The 16,548-nt window shown below is 49.7% G+C and overlaps 1 protein-coding gene across 1 annotated transcript in view; it reads left to right on the top strand.

Moving 5' to 3' along the window:
• ANKRD33B (ankyrin repeat domain 33B) overlaps positions 1-16,019 on the top strand; it is a 73,943-nt gene extending 57,924 nt beyond the window's left edge. The window contains exons 3-4 of the mRNA XM_063085470.1: positions 6,925-7,065; positions 15,169-16,019. Coding sequence (XP_062941540.1) covers positions 6,925-7,065; positions 15,169-16,019 — 992 coding nt within the window. The remainder of the gene's footprint in view (positions 1-6,924; positions 7,066-15,168) is intronic.
• The last annotated feature ends 529 nt before the right edge of the window (positions 16,020-16,548 follow it).

Below are 16,548 nucleotides of genomic sequence, written 5' to 3' on the forward strand. Positions count from 1 at the left end.
TTTTCCTGAGGGAGAAGTGGGAATCTTGGAGCTTTTTTATTTAAGGAGCATTTATTGAGCACCTACAGCTTGCAGTCAGTTGGAAGTTTGGATTTGTGGACAGGGTAATGAGGGTTGGGGTGGCTGTGGGAATCACATCCACGTGGGAATGTGGACGATGGGACATCATGGGACATGATGAACTTGCATTCATGGAAGAACTTGCATTGGAAGAGATGGCTCGTCAGGCAGCTAGGTAAAAAGGGGAGGCAGAATATTCCAGGGAGAGGCCCAGCATGTGCAGAGGCGACTAGGTCAGAGAAAGCATGGTGCTGGGCAAATGGGAAGGAGAGTTGGGTGATCACAAAGTAGAGCGGAAGGGCATTGGTGACAAGAGCCGAGGCTGAAGAGGTAAAAAGAAGCTCGCTAAAGAGCCGAGACTTCATCCAAAGAGCAACAGCCGTGAAGGATGAGCAGGGTTTGTCAGGGCCAGAAGTGTTTCTTCTGGGAGTTTTCACGCTGGTAGTGTGGAGAACGGGTGGAGGGCAGGGGCAGAGCCAGGGAGCCCTGTTAGGAGAGGAGCTGTGGCCCAGCGGGGACACGGAGTAAAGAGGGAGAGGGGTAATAGGGCGGGCTTGGGAGATATGGAAGAGGTGGGGGTGGCAGAATTCCGTGATTGGCTGCGTGGGGGGAGGGTCTGGAACAAAGCCCAGACTTCCAGCTTGAGCAGCCAGGTGTCTGGTCTTACTCATCACTGAACAAGGAATGTGGGAGAGGAGCAGGTTTGGAAGAGAGATGCTTTGGGCGTGATGCACTGAGTTTGGTTTGTTGGTGGGACACTCGAGATGAAATATCCAGTAGACAGATATTTAGGTAAGAGACTCAAGAAGAGAGATAGAACTAGAGATGGTTGATTTGGGGATTTAGCGCTGGTCACTGGGTCCATGGGATTGTGTAGGCTAAGAGAGAGTGTGTGGGATGAGGAGAGGGTTTAGTTAGGCAGCTAAGAAACAGCAGCATGTCAGGAAGGAGAGATATATGATGGAATATTATTCAGCCATAAAAAAGAATGAAATCCTGTCATTTGCAACAATATGGATGAACTGGAGGGACAGGATGTGAAGTGAAATAAGCCAGTCACAGAAAAACAAATATCGCACGTTCTCACTCCTGTGTGAGAGCTAAGAAAGTTGATCTCGTGAGGTGGAGAGTAGTATTGTGGTTACCAGAAGCTGGTGAGGGTAGGGGGTAGTAGTGGGTACAGAAGTACAGTTAGACAGAAGGGATCAGTTCTAGCATCTGACAGCACAGGAGGGTGACTGCAGTTAACAATGATTTATTGTATATTTCCAAATAGCTCAAAGAGAAGATTTGGAATGTTCCCAACACAAGAAATGATAAGTGTGTGACGTGATGGGTATCCCAATTACCCTGATTTGATCATTGTGTATTGTATACACGTACCAAATTATCAATGTACTCCATAAAAATGTGCAACTATTATGTATCAAGTTAAAAAAAGAAAACTGATAAGAAGGAAAATCAGAAGGATGAGCTGTCAGGATATCCATGGAAAGAGAGTGGTGGCCAATGCTGTGGAGAGGAGAGCCGACAAACAGCCCCTGGGATTTGCTGCAGGACAGCCACTGGGGACCGTCTGAAGGCGGATGCAGTAGAATTAGAGAAGCATCAGCAGCAAGAGTGAGAGAAGACAAAGTTGGGGGGAAAGGGGGGAAATTAGATTGAAAAGGAGTTGATGGACGGTGGGTGGCTGGGACGTGAGGACAGGTGCACAGGGGTCATTGCTGCTTATATATATTTTTAAGATGCGAGACCCTTGAGCCTGCACGTCAGCTAGCTGTGACTGCCTAACAAGCAATCCCCAAACTCTAGTGTAAGACATTTTTCTTGCTCATGCATCTATGGGTGGGCTGGGCTTCCCCTTGTCGTGGGTAAGCTGGGGACCCTGTTCCCAGGCATGTTCGCTGGGGCAGATCTGCCCCACAAAGTCCTTGTCCTCTTCCTGGGACCAGTGAGCTGGCCTGGGCCTGTTCTTCTTGGGGAGTCAGCTGAGGCACAGGCATGCGAGGGAGTCTGGCTGGGTCATTCCAGCGTCTGCTTCGCCACGGCTGGCTGCAAACTTCCCACTGGCCGGAGTTCCTCTTGGCAGAAGAGCTGTGGAGTTACCTGGCAACAGGCGGGGGAGAGCGGGGCCCACGATGCAATCTGCTGGGAGCGCGTCTGCAGGGAGGGAGAGGTGGAAGAGAGCGAGGAGCCAGCTGGTAGCACGGAGTTTCCATGGAAGTGGCGGGGAGTGGCTCGAAAGCCAAGGACGGGGAGGAGGAGGGATCAGCGTCTTTAAACAGGAGGAGGATCCCTTCGTCTTCGGTAGGAGTGTGGGCCAGTTTTGCGGGGCGATGGGGAAAGCTCTGGGGCTTCCCTTCCTGCGGTTTCTGTTCCCTCTTTCAAGCAGGATGTGAGTCATCTCCCAGGAGAGGGGTTTGCTGTGAGGTAGGTGACTTAGAGTGTGAGAAGTTTAAAGTTTTTCACATGGGGCTTGGGGGACAGTGAGCCGGGAAACACAGAAGCATTGTGGGGTCGGGCTGAGTCAGCCTGGGGGACCGTGGATTTCTAACTCCACAGGCTCTCAGTGAAGGTGCCACTGGCATCCACGCAGAGCTGGAAAACCTGGGGGTGGGGGTGCCCGGAGTCATCTCTGGCCATCCTCTTTCGTTACACTGAGGCCTGTCCCTTCACCTCTGCAGGAGTGCTCTGAATCACTCCGTCTCCCCGCACCGTCCCACCTTCTGTTTACCGTGTGCAGCCTGCTGGGAGCATCCGCTGCTGCTGGGAAGGCACAAGCATGGGGGCGTGGGGAATCCACACCGGGCAGGTGGCCGTGAATCATCGTCCCCACCCGGCCCTCTTCGAATGCCCTGTGTCTGTTCTCTTTTAAAAAATATACTTTCCATTCTAGAATAGGTCATATATATATATATAATAGGTCATATATATATATATATTTTTTTGCAGCTGGCTGGTACAAGGATTAAACCCTGGACCTTGGTGTTATCAGCACCACACTCTAATCGACTGAGCTAACCAGCCAGCCCAGGGATAGTTTAGACTTACAGAAAAACTGCGAAGACTGTACAGAGAATTCCCACACACCTTGCACCCAGTTTCCTCTGTTACGATCTTACATTGCTATGATGAACCAATACTGACGCATTATTATTAACTAAAGTCCATTCTTTATTTAGACTTCCTCAGTGTTTCCCTCATGTTCTTTGTCTGTTCCAGGACTCCATGCAGGATCCTACATTACATTTAGTCATCATGTCTCTTTAGGTTTCTCTTGGCTGTGACGGTTTCTCAGACTTCCTTTGTTTTTGATGACCTTGACAGTTTTGGGGAGCGCCTGTCTCATATTCATATATTGTAGAATGTCCCTCAATATTTGGATATGTCTGATGCTTTTCTCATGACTACACTGGAATTATGGGTTTTATTGGAGGAGGACCGCATGGTAAAGGGCCATTCTCAGGGCATCTTATCAAGGGTACATGCCACCAGAATGACTTATCACTGGCGACGCGGACCTTGATCACCTGGCTGGGGTCGTGGGAGCTTGGTCCCTCCATGGTGAAGTTGTTCTCCACCGGCCCCCCTTTCCGTATTACACTCTTTGGAGGGGAGCCACTACGCACAGCCCACAAACTAAGGAGCCGCGGGAATGTTCCACCTCCTTGTGAGTGGGGTGCCTGCGCAGATGCTTTGGAATTTTTCTGCCAGGAGATTTGTCTGTTCTCCTGGGCGTTTTTTACACACAGTATCTCCTGTAATTTTCACAATTACGAGGTTAGCATTATCTCTCATTTTACGGATGCAGAAAAGTTCACTCACCTTCCCAGGGTCACCCAGATTTTGAGGGGCAGGCCTGGGACATGAACTTGAGTGTTCTCAGGGGCAGCTCTCTTAAGTACTAAGCTCTTTGTCTACACTGTGTTCCACTGAAGCAATTTCATGCAAACTCACTCTCTGGGTCACTTGTGCCCTTCTCTTAGGCAAGATAAGACTCACTGTGGGGAGGTGGGGTGCCCTTGGGGTCTCTATGGTGAGCCTACCCTTTAAAAGGGCTTATCTGAGGATTGCAGGAACCAAATCGTGTTCCATAATGTCTAAGTTGGACTAGGCTCAAGCTAGATTTTGATATGATGCATGTTTGGGTCCCCTTGTGCAAGGAAAGCTCTGTGTGCAGATATTCACTTAAGAAAAGGGTAGCTCCCTTTTGGCTAGTTGTCATGGTTTTACATTCTCGCACTCTTGGTTTCCATTGAGTGACATCATCTGTGAGATAAGAGGCATTATTCTACTGTCCTGGGAAAGCCAGGGAGAAGCGGGGAGCGATTTCTTGGGTTACGGAGAGCTTCAGCCTGTAGTGAGAATGAGTTGGCTGCATGTTGGTTTTTCTGAACTCGACATGATACACAGAACAGATCTGTGTAATGGCAGTTTGCTTCGCGGATTTTCATTTCCCCCTCTCCTTGCCTGTTCAACGTGTTGAGGATATATCAGTGCAAAAGACATCGTGCCGAAAATTGCGACAGACACGCTATTTCACGTTGTTAAAGAAATGGCTGTACAGGAATTGAAGACTGGCTAAATCTAAATGACAAGTGCTGCAGAATGTTTAACTGGACCACAAACCAAATGGAGATCAAAGGATCGCCCACCCCCTGTGGTTTCCAGCAATTAAGTTGCTTTGGGTGCCTGACAGCTGCTCCATTCCCCGCCACCCCTACAAGTGACACAAGTGACAAAGGACGGTAAAGTGGTGTATGCGAGTCAGAAAAGCACCAGCTGCTGGCCAGCCCCGCGAGTCACACAGCCAGGGTCATGCCCTTTTGTGTCCTGCTTGTGAAGGTCCTGGCACTCACGCTTGTCAGCGTTTGTCCTAACACTGGCATATACGTCAGGACTTCTCTCTCAGACAGGCCCATAGTCCCCTCTTTCAGTGTGTGGTGAGTTCGGGAGACGGGCTGAGGTCAGTCACATGCAGTCAGCTGTGCTTGTTAGGAGAGGCCACACTCTTACTTTTGTTGCTTGTTTGTTTTCGCGTTGAAAGTTGGTGAGAAGCTCATCCACAGGATTTAACATCGGTGGCAGCAGCTGCAGTGTCCGCATGTCCCTCAGAGGAGGAAGCTGGATCCGTGCAGGGACAGCGTATCATCGGGGTGTGGCTGGGAAGACAGAAGCCACTCAGCATGCTGGGAGGATTAGCGCTGGGTTTGCAGGACTGGTCGGGCTGGGGGAGCCAAGGCCAAGGGCGCCCACGCAGCCTGGAGCCGTCCCACCTCCCCAGGCTGCGGGCAAGGCGGCGAGTCTGCCTCGCCTCCTCTCTGAGGCCAGAGCACACGTAGCGCCAACCACTGGAAGCCTCTGCCCTGAAGACGGATGGGGAGAGGATTCTGGGCCACGGGGGTCCTGGCTTTTCCACTGGTGTAGACGCTTCCCTGCAGGGAGGGAGGGCTGCTAAGCTAATGACAGCGAGTGCATCGAAATGGCCACGAGGCCCGCTACCTGCAGCCCTGGCGTGGGGAGTGCGAAAGAACATGCAGGGGGTGGAGATTTACAGGAGCCAGGTCATCATCGGTGTCTAAGGGTGGGGGCTGGCACCCAGCCCCCCACTGGGGCTCAGGAAGGGGGGCTTTGCAGACCGCCCACATTTCTGAGGCTGGCAGCTGAGGAGAGGGGTCTGGCCAGTGCAAGGGGATGAAGGACAGGAGAGGAATCTGTTTTCCACCTGCTGTGGTTGGTCACGAAACAGTGAAGCCCGATCCTCTGGGACGATACTTCCGAACCAGGGTGATTTTGCCCTCCACGGGCGATTTGGCAATGTTTGGACACGTTTTTTGGTTTTGTTACAAACCGGGTGGGAGTGGAGGGTGGTTGCTACTGGCATCTAGTGAGTGGACACCAGGACTGCAGCTAACCATCCTGCAGTGTGCAGAAAGCCCCACATGAGTGGGGCACCATCCGGCCACAAATGCCATGAGTGCCAAGGCTGCGACCCTGCTCCAGTGGATGGGGCATGGGGGGAGTGTATCACACAAGGACTTAAGGAGTATGGGCTAGTTGGCATCAGGTGGCATGGACAGCTGACCCAAGAGCCACCTTTTGTGGCCCAGATAGTTCTATATGAGGACAGTCTCCCACTCCGTTTGGGTGCTCCGTGGGTGAATCCTGGAGATGGTGCTTTTTACATGATGTTTTCCTTATTCATCTCCAACTGAGAGCACCACGGGCTTTTTGAGAATCCCTCTGGGAAGGAGCAGAAAATCAGATCCTTTTGGGAGGTGCAAGGCGAGAAAGGGGAGAAATCTATATTCTCAAATGAATATTCTTCCCTGCTTAGATTTATGGGGGCTCGGTCACAACACTCCGTGTGTGTGTGTGTGTGTGTGTGTGTGTGTGAGAGAGAGAGAGACAGAGAGAGACAGAGAGCGTGCTATGCTTCTGAGTGGTAACAGCGGGTGTCAGTGTGAATTAGCAACACCCTATTGCTATGACGATGACTTTTTCCTCCCTGGAGCTCTGGAGCACTTGGAAATGGTTCTGAAGCTCATTTGCTTCTCCGCGTGTTTGCACTGGAGGCTCCTGTGGGAGCTGAGGGCTCCTGCCTGGCAGGGTCAGCTCTCCACGAACTGCCCCTGTGTCCTCGCTCCTCTCCAGTGTGTCGGGACAGCCCAGTGCCTGCTGAAGGGGACACAGCAACGCCGTGGCCAGGGAGGATGCTACCTTGGTGCTGGAGAGGAAAACACACACCCTCAGCAGATGGGCCCAGGCATGACTCGGCGTTTCTCTCTCTCTAGGAAGGCCTTGCTGGAATGAGCGCTGTCTGTGGGAGCATGAACCTACACACGTGTGTGCTTCTCTTTTCAGGGCACGCCACCATCACCAACTACTTGCTGAACTATTTCCCTGGTCTTGACCTTGAAAGGAGGAATGCGTTCGGGTTCACGGCCCTGATGAAAGCCGCCATGCAGGGACGAACAGAGTGTATCCGAGCCCTGATGCTAGCAGGTACGTCCCACCTGTCCTGTGCAGTGTGCAGGGGCCCCGGGAACACTGGAGCTGCTCCTTTAAAGAATAGAATCACTCCCATAGATACAAAGCCTAGCAACTGCAACAAGAATAGTTTCTTTGTTCAGGTTATAGTTCATTATCTGAGTTAAAAAAAAACAAACAAAAGCCCAAAGCAAAGGCCTTCAGGGTCACGGAGGGAGGTCACAGCACTGGTTACCTTGCAGGGCCTCCCTTCTTGCTCCCTGCTGAGCTCTGGGAGAGGTGACATCATCCCTCACCCCCTGGCCTCCTCCTGTCCACTCAGCCTGCTTGCAAGCCCTCCCCATATTTGTTATTCTTCAGAAAGGTGTGTTCTCGTCTTGGCTCTAAACGGCAAGACTGTCCTACTAAAGGTGGTCACGGGGGTGGGGAGGACAGCCCGGCCATCCTAGCCCCCTGCGTGCTGGTGGCTGGAGCTGGGTGGTGATGTGTCATGCAGCACTTTCCTTTTTCTATGGTGCACTATAGCATGGAAAGTTCTCAGGCTACGGCTTTGCAGCAGCAAGAGCAACAACCCTGCTTTCCTCTTATAACCTCGTTGTCTTGGAGAAAGCACTTCTCTGTCCCCATCTGTGAAATGGGAGTAATGACCCCTCTCTCTCCCACCTCCCTGAGGCTGGAATACGACCATACTCGTACTTTATAAACTCTCAAGGGCTTTACAAATGTAATGAACTATCGAGCTAAATTCCGCATGATTAATCTTTCCTAATTCTTTTCTTCACTCTAAAATGCGACGTGATCATCTTTCTCACAACTTCATCGAGTTATTTGGAGAATTAAATGAGAAAATGTGTGTGAAGCACATGTGGTGTCAGATGCAGAGTCAGCAGCTAATATCTCAGGCAATGTTCAGTGCTGCCATCACCATTATTCATTGTCATTATTTTAATTTGTCTTTATTTTTGCTCTTGGCACTGGGTTCAGCCAGTTCCACTTGCTGCCAGGAGTTCCTGAAGAGTGACACTTCCCCTCTGTCTTTTCCTGCTGCTATAACAAGGTACCTCAGCCTGGGCAATTTATAAACTATAGAAATCTATTGCTCACAGTTCTGGAGATGGGGAAGTCCAAGATCAAGGTGCGAGCAGATTCAATGTCTGGTGAGGGCCCTTTCCTTCTCGCTGTGTCCTCACATGATGGAGAGGTTAAGGAGGCTCCCTCAGGCCTCTTTTATAAGGACACAGATCCCATTCATGAAGGCAGAGATCTCATAAACTAATCACCCCCAAAAGTCCTCACCTCTTAATACCATCAGAGTGGGTATGAAGTTCCAATGTATGAATTCGGAGGACACAACATTCAAACCATAGCACCCTCTTATCCCAAAGATGGCATCAGAGTTCTTCCAGGCCTCAGTTCTCCTGTTAATGTCCCTCTCTGTCCCAGGACCCCAGCCAGGCTCCCACATTTACGCATCATGTATACCCAGTCTCCTCCACTCTGTGACAGTTTCTCAGTCTTAACCTGTTCATGATTTGACAGTCTTGATACCTGCCGGTGTGCACTGTACCCAACCTGAGCCCATCTGCTATTTTTCTTGTGATTAATTTGGAGTTATGGGATTCACAACTTGCTTTGGATTTTATTTTTTCTCCTGCTTTAACCTGAGTGTCTTAGGGGATGCTATAAGAAAAATAAATTCAGTGAAGGAAGATAGAGGCTTCAAAGATGGAAACCTTCTTGGAAATAAAAAGAGATCGTAATTAAAATGAATCCCATTGATTGTACTTTTGATTCAGTGACAGTTTCATTTTTAAAAAATAAGATATCAGTTTTAACAGCATTTAGACCATGACTGTCCTATATCAATGAGAGATGCTTCCCCTTAATTAAATGGTGATAATGTGATGCTTTTGTGTTTGGTGGAAGCTTTATCCGCTTTTACTGCTTCTGGATCTAGTTATAATTGAGTGTAGATCTTTAGTAATTTACTTTTTCTGCTGAAAATGTATGGTGTCAATCACATCAGTGCATTTTTCCTGAAGAATTAATTTGAATTACAAACTTCTTTAAAAATTTTTTAAGGTCGATTGCCTTCTAATCCCTCTGGGAAATGCGGGGGGCTCTGTTTCCCTGGCACATTCATCCCCGGGTCTCTTAGAGGTTTCAGGCATTTGCCAGTAGCATTTACAGGATTGCTGAATCACCTGTCTCATCTCCTGGAATAATGAGTCCGCTCGAGGGCAGTGGGCTTGTTATTTGGATACAAATTTGACATTAGGTTTTATATACTCTCCCTTCCCCCTTCCTCCTTTTCAGCCCCTCCCCCATCATAGTCTAGAATAATCTGCATGGGTACAGGATGGTCTGTTGTAGCCTCTGGTGTGTCCCTCCCTGAACTCTGACTCCTGCAGAGCACAGAAGTCAACAGAAATGACCCAGAAACCAGGATTCTGATTTCTAATCCAGCTCCTGCACTTACCATCTCTGTCCTTGGGGCCAGTTGCTTATCTCTCTGGGCCTCAGTTTCCTCTTATAAAACGAGGCATTGGCAGCACCTACCGCAGGCAGGCGTGGTGGCGTTTGGGTGAGCTCATGTAGGGACAGCCTGTGGACACATGCCTGGCGTGGAGGAAGCCTTCAGTAAATGTTGATTATGATCATTGCCTTTGCAACCATTATTGGTAGATTTATGTGCAGTAGTTATTTGTTAAATGAATGAAAAAATATGGTATATTTTTCCCTTTGAAAAATAGCCTTGTGATGAGATACTTAAACTTTCTTATTGAGGGTAATAAACATGTATCACAGGGAAATCTTAATCTCAGCACTGTTGACATTTGGGGCCAGATAACTGTTGTGGGGGCTGTCCTGCAAACTGTAGGATTTTTAGCAGCATCCAGGCCTCTGCTCTAGATGACTTAAACATCCCCCAGTTGTGACAACCGAAAATGTCTCCAGCCACATGTCCCCCTGGGGGGAAAATTGCCTCCTCTTGAGAACCAATGATATAAATAGTTTAAATGGGAAAGGACAGAAAAAGTGAGAAGAGAATCTTTCCTCTCTTCTGTTCCTCCTTTCTAGCTTATTCTGTGTTCCTTCCTAAAATGAAAACATGACACATACTCAGAGAGCTTTTGATCTGCCCTTTTAGGCTTTGGTTGTAGTGTTTAACTTCTAGAATATTTTCATTTTTTACTATCACTACTAAGTAAGTTTACAGTTTTTCTTCCCAGAAAAGTGGGTTTTATTCTGCTTTTACTGTTGATGCGTGGATATATTTTAAAAGAAACAATATGTGATTGAATGGTCTTTCTGGGTTTGGTGGACAGCAATCAGGATGTTTGTTGAGATATTTAAAAAATTTGCATAGCTGTTTTTAAATAGCTTCTGACTTCCACTTAAATATATCAATATTAAGAAAAATTTAAAAATTTAAAGATACTAATAGCCTGAACATTTCTTTTAGATTGACACTTCAACATAGAATGCTTTTATGTACAGCTGATAAGGTAACTTGATAGCTAATTGCAGAATGGTTATCCTGTGATAATTTTAAAATCAAAAGGCACCAGCATTACATATTAACGGTAAAAAATGTGTTTCTCGTACTAATTTTTCCAGGTGTAATATTCTTCTGTACCTGAGTGTTTTTCTGCACCTGAATCGTAACCCTCGGCACGGTGTGGTCTGCACCATGCTCAGCCAGTGAGCACACCGGCCATCCCTATATAGGATCCGAACCTGCGGCCTCGGCGCTACCAGCGCCGCACTCTCCCGAGTGAGCCACGGGGCGGCCTGAATTGCATTTCTGAGTTGCAATTTCATTGTATTCAAAAGGAATCACTTCATTTTAGAAATGATCAATCATTGAATTGGGTGCCCCCTAAATGGTTTGGATTTTCCTAGAGTTCCTAACATACAAGCATCTATCAGCTTTTATCTACCTTGTCAGGGGGAACAAAATAATATTAGAATTGTCAGAACTTTGGATTTTAATAAAAAAATATAATCAGGTTCTGAAAGGCTGATTTATTGGATCTTTGGTTTTTTGCTTCCTAAGGAATAATATCAGCTCTGCTGATGAGAATCATGGGGGAGAAGGCTGCAGAACCTTGTTAATTCAATGGAATATTAATGCCCCAAAGTGACAGGTCTGTTTAAATAAGTGGCTCACAGAAGCCATACCAAGGACATGATTTTTTTCTGAATAGAAGCAGAACTTGTGGAGGTTGGCAGGTTCCAGACCTGCTTAAGAGAGCTCAGTTTTACACCTATTGCTGCAGCCTTGGGGAATTAAAAACAAGCAAAGGAAAACCTTGAACCTTCTTGCAATTCCAGGGAACAAGGCAGACGTAAAGGCAGGAGAGGAACAGAGGGCAGAGACACTCCCGTTGTTGACAGGATGGTCATTCTCGTCGTAGGCAAGCCCTGACTATGTAATTCTGGAAAGCCAGATGATTTGCATCCATACAGAGATTTCTTCTGTTTGTAAGGAAAGCATGAATTTCTGATAAACGGAGAATTTGCCACATTGGAATTGTTTCAAGTTTTTAGCCAGCGTTCCACATCATCCCCAAAAGCAGATCCCGAAGCAAGGACTTGGGGGTGTGAGGGTGAGGGAGGTGAGATTGGGAATGGCTGGAAGCTGATAAGTGCGTGCTAATGAGCCAGTTACCCTTGGGCACAGCTGGGTGGGAGTCAGTCCTGCTGGACCCTCTCAGAGACGAACAAAAGACATCTCAGAAATGCCCCACCAAGGGGCAGGGAACTAGGGAATTTGTCCTCCAACTTGGGTCCCTCGTTGGGGCAGGGGTGCAGGGTGTCCACCTGCCATACTGCAGAGGTGGCTCGTCATCACTGCAGGGCTGGAGCACAGGCTCCTGCGCGTGGTTATATCCCAGTGCCCAAGAAACAGGCCAGAGGTGGCACAGGACAAGGCCACCAAGGGCTGGTGCACAGTGGTCCCTGTGACCAGTGACCAGGAAAGGCCTCTTGGCAGGAGGGAGACATGAACTGGGCTTTGTAGGGTGGATAACATGGGCATGGGGGTGGAGGAATAGAAAGGAAGTAACACATTTGGGGCTTCTTGCTCTGTCACCTCCTGCTGGGCCTGGCTGTGACTCCCAGGGGAAAGGGCTTGTGAAATCGAGTGATAGAAAGTAGATCTTTTCCCTTTAGCACCTGTTTGGAATGCTTTCTGCAGCAAGTGACAGAAATCCTGACTTGACCATGGCTCAGAGAAAACAGGCATCTATTTTCTCACCTTACTAGAAGTCTTGAGGTTTGCTGTCACCATCTAGAGCTGGCCTGGGACTCTATGAAGACATCATAGACCCCAGTTCTTGTCTTCTGTCCATTCAGCTCACCTTAGCTTGTTGACTTGTCACCTCTTGATTCCACGTGAGTCACCAGACCTCCAGTCCCCAGACCCCTGTTTCAGACAAAGCAGCAGCAGCACCAACCCACATTGGTCCCTTTTATCAGGAGGCAAACTCCTCTTTAGGGCTTGTGGACCAGCACTAGGTGACTTGGCCAGCCTGAGCTGTGAGGCAGGCTTAAAAATGGGGAATAGGATTGCAGTCATTAGATTAGACTAGTGATTCTCAAGGGAGGTGACGTTGCCCCCCACGGGACATTTGGCTGGAGACATTTGTGGTTGTCATAACTGGTGAAGTGCTACTGGCATCTGGAGGGTAGAGGCCAGGGATGCTGTTAAAAGTCCCGCAATGCACAGGATAGCCCCCACGGCAAATAATTTTCTGGCCCAAAATGTCAGTAGTGCCAAGGATGAGAAACCCTGGGTCAGACCAATCGTGACACATTTCCTAGGAGTGAGTGTGTTGCTGCCTTGAATAAAATAGGGTTTTGCACAGACAGCCCACAGCACTCAATGTGGCAGCACGTGGGCCCACTGGCAAGAGCCCGACTCTTGTCTACACGTTTGAGCACAGGGTGAAGCAAGGTTGGGTGGGAGGCGAGGTTGCCGGCAGTCTCCTGGGGCATTTTGGAAGGTCTCTGTATTCTCCGAAAGGTATTTTATATGAATAAAATGTTAATCATCAGTACTTGTCTTCATAATTTAATTGCTGTGCTCAGGCCATTAATATTGCCCATAAAGTTAGTTTCTGAGCAGGTGGCCCCCAATTTATGCCATGATTCCGATTCTAGAGCTGAACAGCCTTTGTGTTTTAGAGAGTTTGTATTTTCCGAGATCATTTCAGAAAGGTGGAAAAACAACAGAAGAAGAGGCAAAACTTTGGACAGCTGTGCCTTTAGTTTCCATTAGCATTTGAAAAATATCTCTTTCAAGCAGCATTCATTAAGATTTTAATTTTGCAGTTTGTTCCTTTTTTAAGTGATGCGCAATTAATTAAGGTTTAATGTGTCATCTGTTTTTCACAATGACAGTTTTACTGCCCCCTTTTCATTTTAGTCAGTTTATAAATTGTACTCTAGCTAATAAGTTCCATCTTGATTTCCAGTTCCAAATTATTACCACTCTTCTAACATGGCTATTCTTTAATGTGTCACAGACCTAAGACCATCATCAGGCGAGCTCAGGTGAGCCCTGTCTGCCTGGGCCACAGGCCGCTGTGCGCTGGCGGGGCAGGGAAGTGTCTGCACCCCCGCCCCTCTCAGTTCCGCACACGCAGATCAGCCCCCACGTGTCAGACACCTGGGTCTGTGTGGGATGTAAATGAAGAAGCTTCTGCGGGGCTCAGTCCCCAGGGAGCTGGCAGACTAGATAATTGCCCCAGTTTTCTACATTGCTTTGCCAGTGGCGATATGACTGATGGGACTTGAAATCCTGAATGATTTTTAACTATATGTGGGGCTGCAACTGGACTAAGATTAATTGAACAACAATTCCATATTAATTTCAATATGAAACATATGCAGATTTCACCATGTCGAGTTGAAGTTTATCTTCACAATAATTGGGGGGCAGTGGGTGGTATTGGGAGATTTATTAAGGAAGTGACTAGTGTAAGGGATGTATCAGTCAAGGTTCTCCAGAGAAACAGAAACAATGGAATGTTTATATTAAGAAATTTATTATAAGGAATTAGCTAACACGATTGTGGGGGTTGGTGAGGCTAAAATTTGTAGGGGGGGCCTGCAGGTGAAATGCAGGCAGGAGTCAATATAGCAGTCTTGAAGCAGAATTTCTTCACTTCCAGAAAAGCTCAGTATTTGCTCTTACGGCCTTCAGCTGATTGGACGAGGCCCACACACATTACGGAGGGTCATGTCCTTATCTTAGAGTCAACTGAGGGTAGATGTTAACCACAGTTACAAAACACCTTCAGGGCAACACCTCGATTAGTGTTTGATTTTCTCACTGGGTACTCCAGCCTAGCCAAGTTGACACAGAAAAACTAACCGTCACACCTGCCTGACATGCAGCAGGTAGGAAGTGCACTGGGCCGAGGTCAGGAGAGCCAAGTCTGAGACCCTCACTCTACATTACCAGCTTTGCAGCCTCAGGCAGGTTCCTCAGCCACTGTGACTGCCAATCAAGGAACCTTTGTGAAAAGCAAGCCTGCTGCCTGCCAGGACTAGATGCTTTGAAACAAAAGTAAATAGGATGTGGCCTCTGTCTTGGAGAAGCCCACTGTCTGGTGAAGGTGACAGACCCGTGGCTAGCTAACCAGCCAGCGTGCGAAGGGAAGGGCCACCACCTCTCACAAAATAGACCCCACAGCCGTCCTCCAAGTGAGACGGCACCAAGTGCTTTGCAAATGACTGTTGGTATTTCTAGAACATTCTAGGCACATCATCCAAGCATTCGCAAGGCACCTTTGTTGTCTTGCCATCTCTCCATTGCTGGAAAGCCATGGAATCTTATTTCTTTAAAAAAATCCCGTGATTTAGGCGCTGAATTCAGGCTGGTTCTTATTTCGGGAACCATCAGATGGAGGCGTAAACGGTGCGCTCTGTTCCATCAGGAAACGCAGTAGGTGGGGTCAGAGGCGGCGCGTTCGTCCCAGTGTGGAAGGTCTAGGGTGGAGCCTGTTCTCAGGTTTGGAAGTTTTGCTTTTGCTCCATTTTCTGCCTGTGGGAGGGAAGAGCCCCTGTCGCGACCACCCACTCTTGTTTGTGCTTTCCGTTTTCCAGGAGCAGATATGCAGGCGAGGGACCCGCGCCGCGGGATGTCGCCCCCGGAGTGGGCCGCGTACACGGGCCGCGGGGAGGCCGTGCGGCTCATGCAGAGGCTGCTCGAGCGCCCCTGCCCGGAGCAGTTCGGCGAGAAGTACAAGCCGGAGCTGCCGCTGGAGCCCGAGACTGCTCTGAAGCCCCCGGGCTCCAAAAGCTGCTTGCAGAGGCTCGCCGAGTGTGTGCGGTCCCTGCTGCCCTCCCGCCCGGGCCGGGGCCTGGAGGACGGGGGCGTCCTCGACCACATGGTCAGGATGACCACGAGCCTCTACAGCCCCGCCATGGCCATCGGCTGCCAGACCGTGTGCCCCGAGAACCCCCCCTGCGTGGGGAAAAGGCGCCTGGCGGTGCAGGAGATCCTGGCGGCGCGGGGGAGCCAGGACACCCGTGCCCGGGAGAGGGACAAGGCGGAGGACGCGGAGCAGGACGTCCGGACCTCCCAGGCCTCGGGGGCCTCTCGGGAGGGGACCCCGAGAGCCAGCCTCCCGCCTGCCGCCCCGCTGGGGGCCCGGCGACCCGCGCCCTCGTCGCGGAAGGCCAGCCTCCTGCCCCTGCAGCTGCTGAGGCGCAGCAGCGTGCGCCCGGGCGTCGTCGTCCCCAAGGTACGCATCAGCAAGGCGCCCGCGCCCACCTTCCAGCCGGAGCGCGCGTCCCGGAAGGGCAGCACCAAGGACAGCGGCCACCTGCAGATCCCCAAGTGGCGGTACAAGGAGGTCAAGGAGGAAAAGAGGCGGGCGGAGGAGGCGGAGAGGAAGCGCCTGGAAGAGGCGCACAAGGCAAGGCGGGCGTCGCCCTGGCGGAAAAGGACGTGAAGGGGCCCCGCGCGCACACGGCGTGTCCCCGCGTGGGGACGCGGGCGCGGGGAGGGCCCGGCGCGTCTGTCCTGCGCTTCCCGCCCGCGGCCCACGAGGCGTGCACGTCCACGCTGTCTGTCCACGCTGCTCCTAAGGCAGAGCTGGGGACAGCACAGATGGATTGGCCTAAAACCAGTCCCCCAGCCATCGTCACCCAGGGGGCCTAAACGTCTCCCTTCACAGAACCTCAACTGAGAGTTTTTTAGACCAATTTATCCAGGGGCGTTTCTTGCATCATTTTGTATTTTTAGTCATTATTTATCAAACGTGCAGCATTTTAGGAGGGATGGAGCTCGTATTGCATTTATCTGAGGACCCTTTGTTTAAAACACTATTTCTAGCAATAAATATTTGTGATACGTGTATGAGTTTATGCAGAATTCGTGGGATTCTTCCCTTTTTTGCTGTTTGTTTTGGTCTCTGCCTTCCCTTCTCATGGTGGTGCCCGTGTGCACTGGGTGTTGTCACGGACTCGGTTACGTGATGC

This window comes from Cynocephalus volans, chromosome 2 (genome assembly GCF_027409185.1).
Source record: "Cynocephalus volans isolate mCynVol1 chromosome 2, mCynVol1.pri, whole genome shotgun sequence".
NCBI classification, from domain to species: domain Eukaryota; kingdom Metazoa; phylum Chordata; class Mammalia; order Dermoptera; family Cynocephalidae; genus Cynocephalus; species Cynocephalus volans.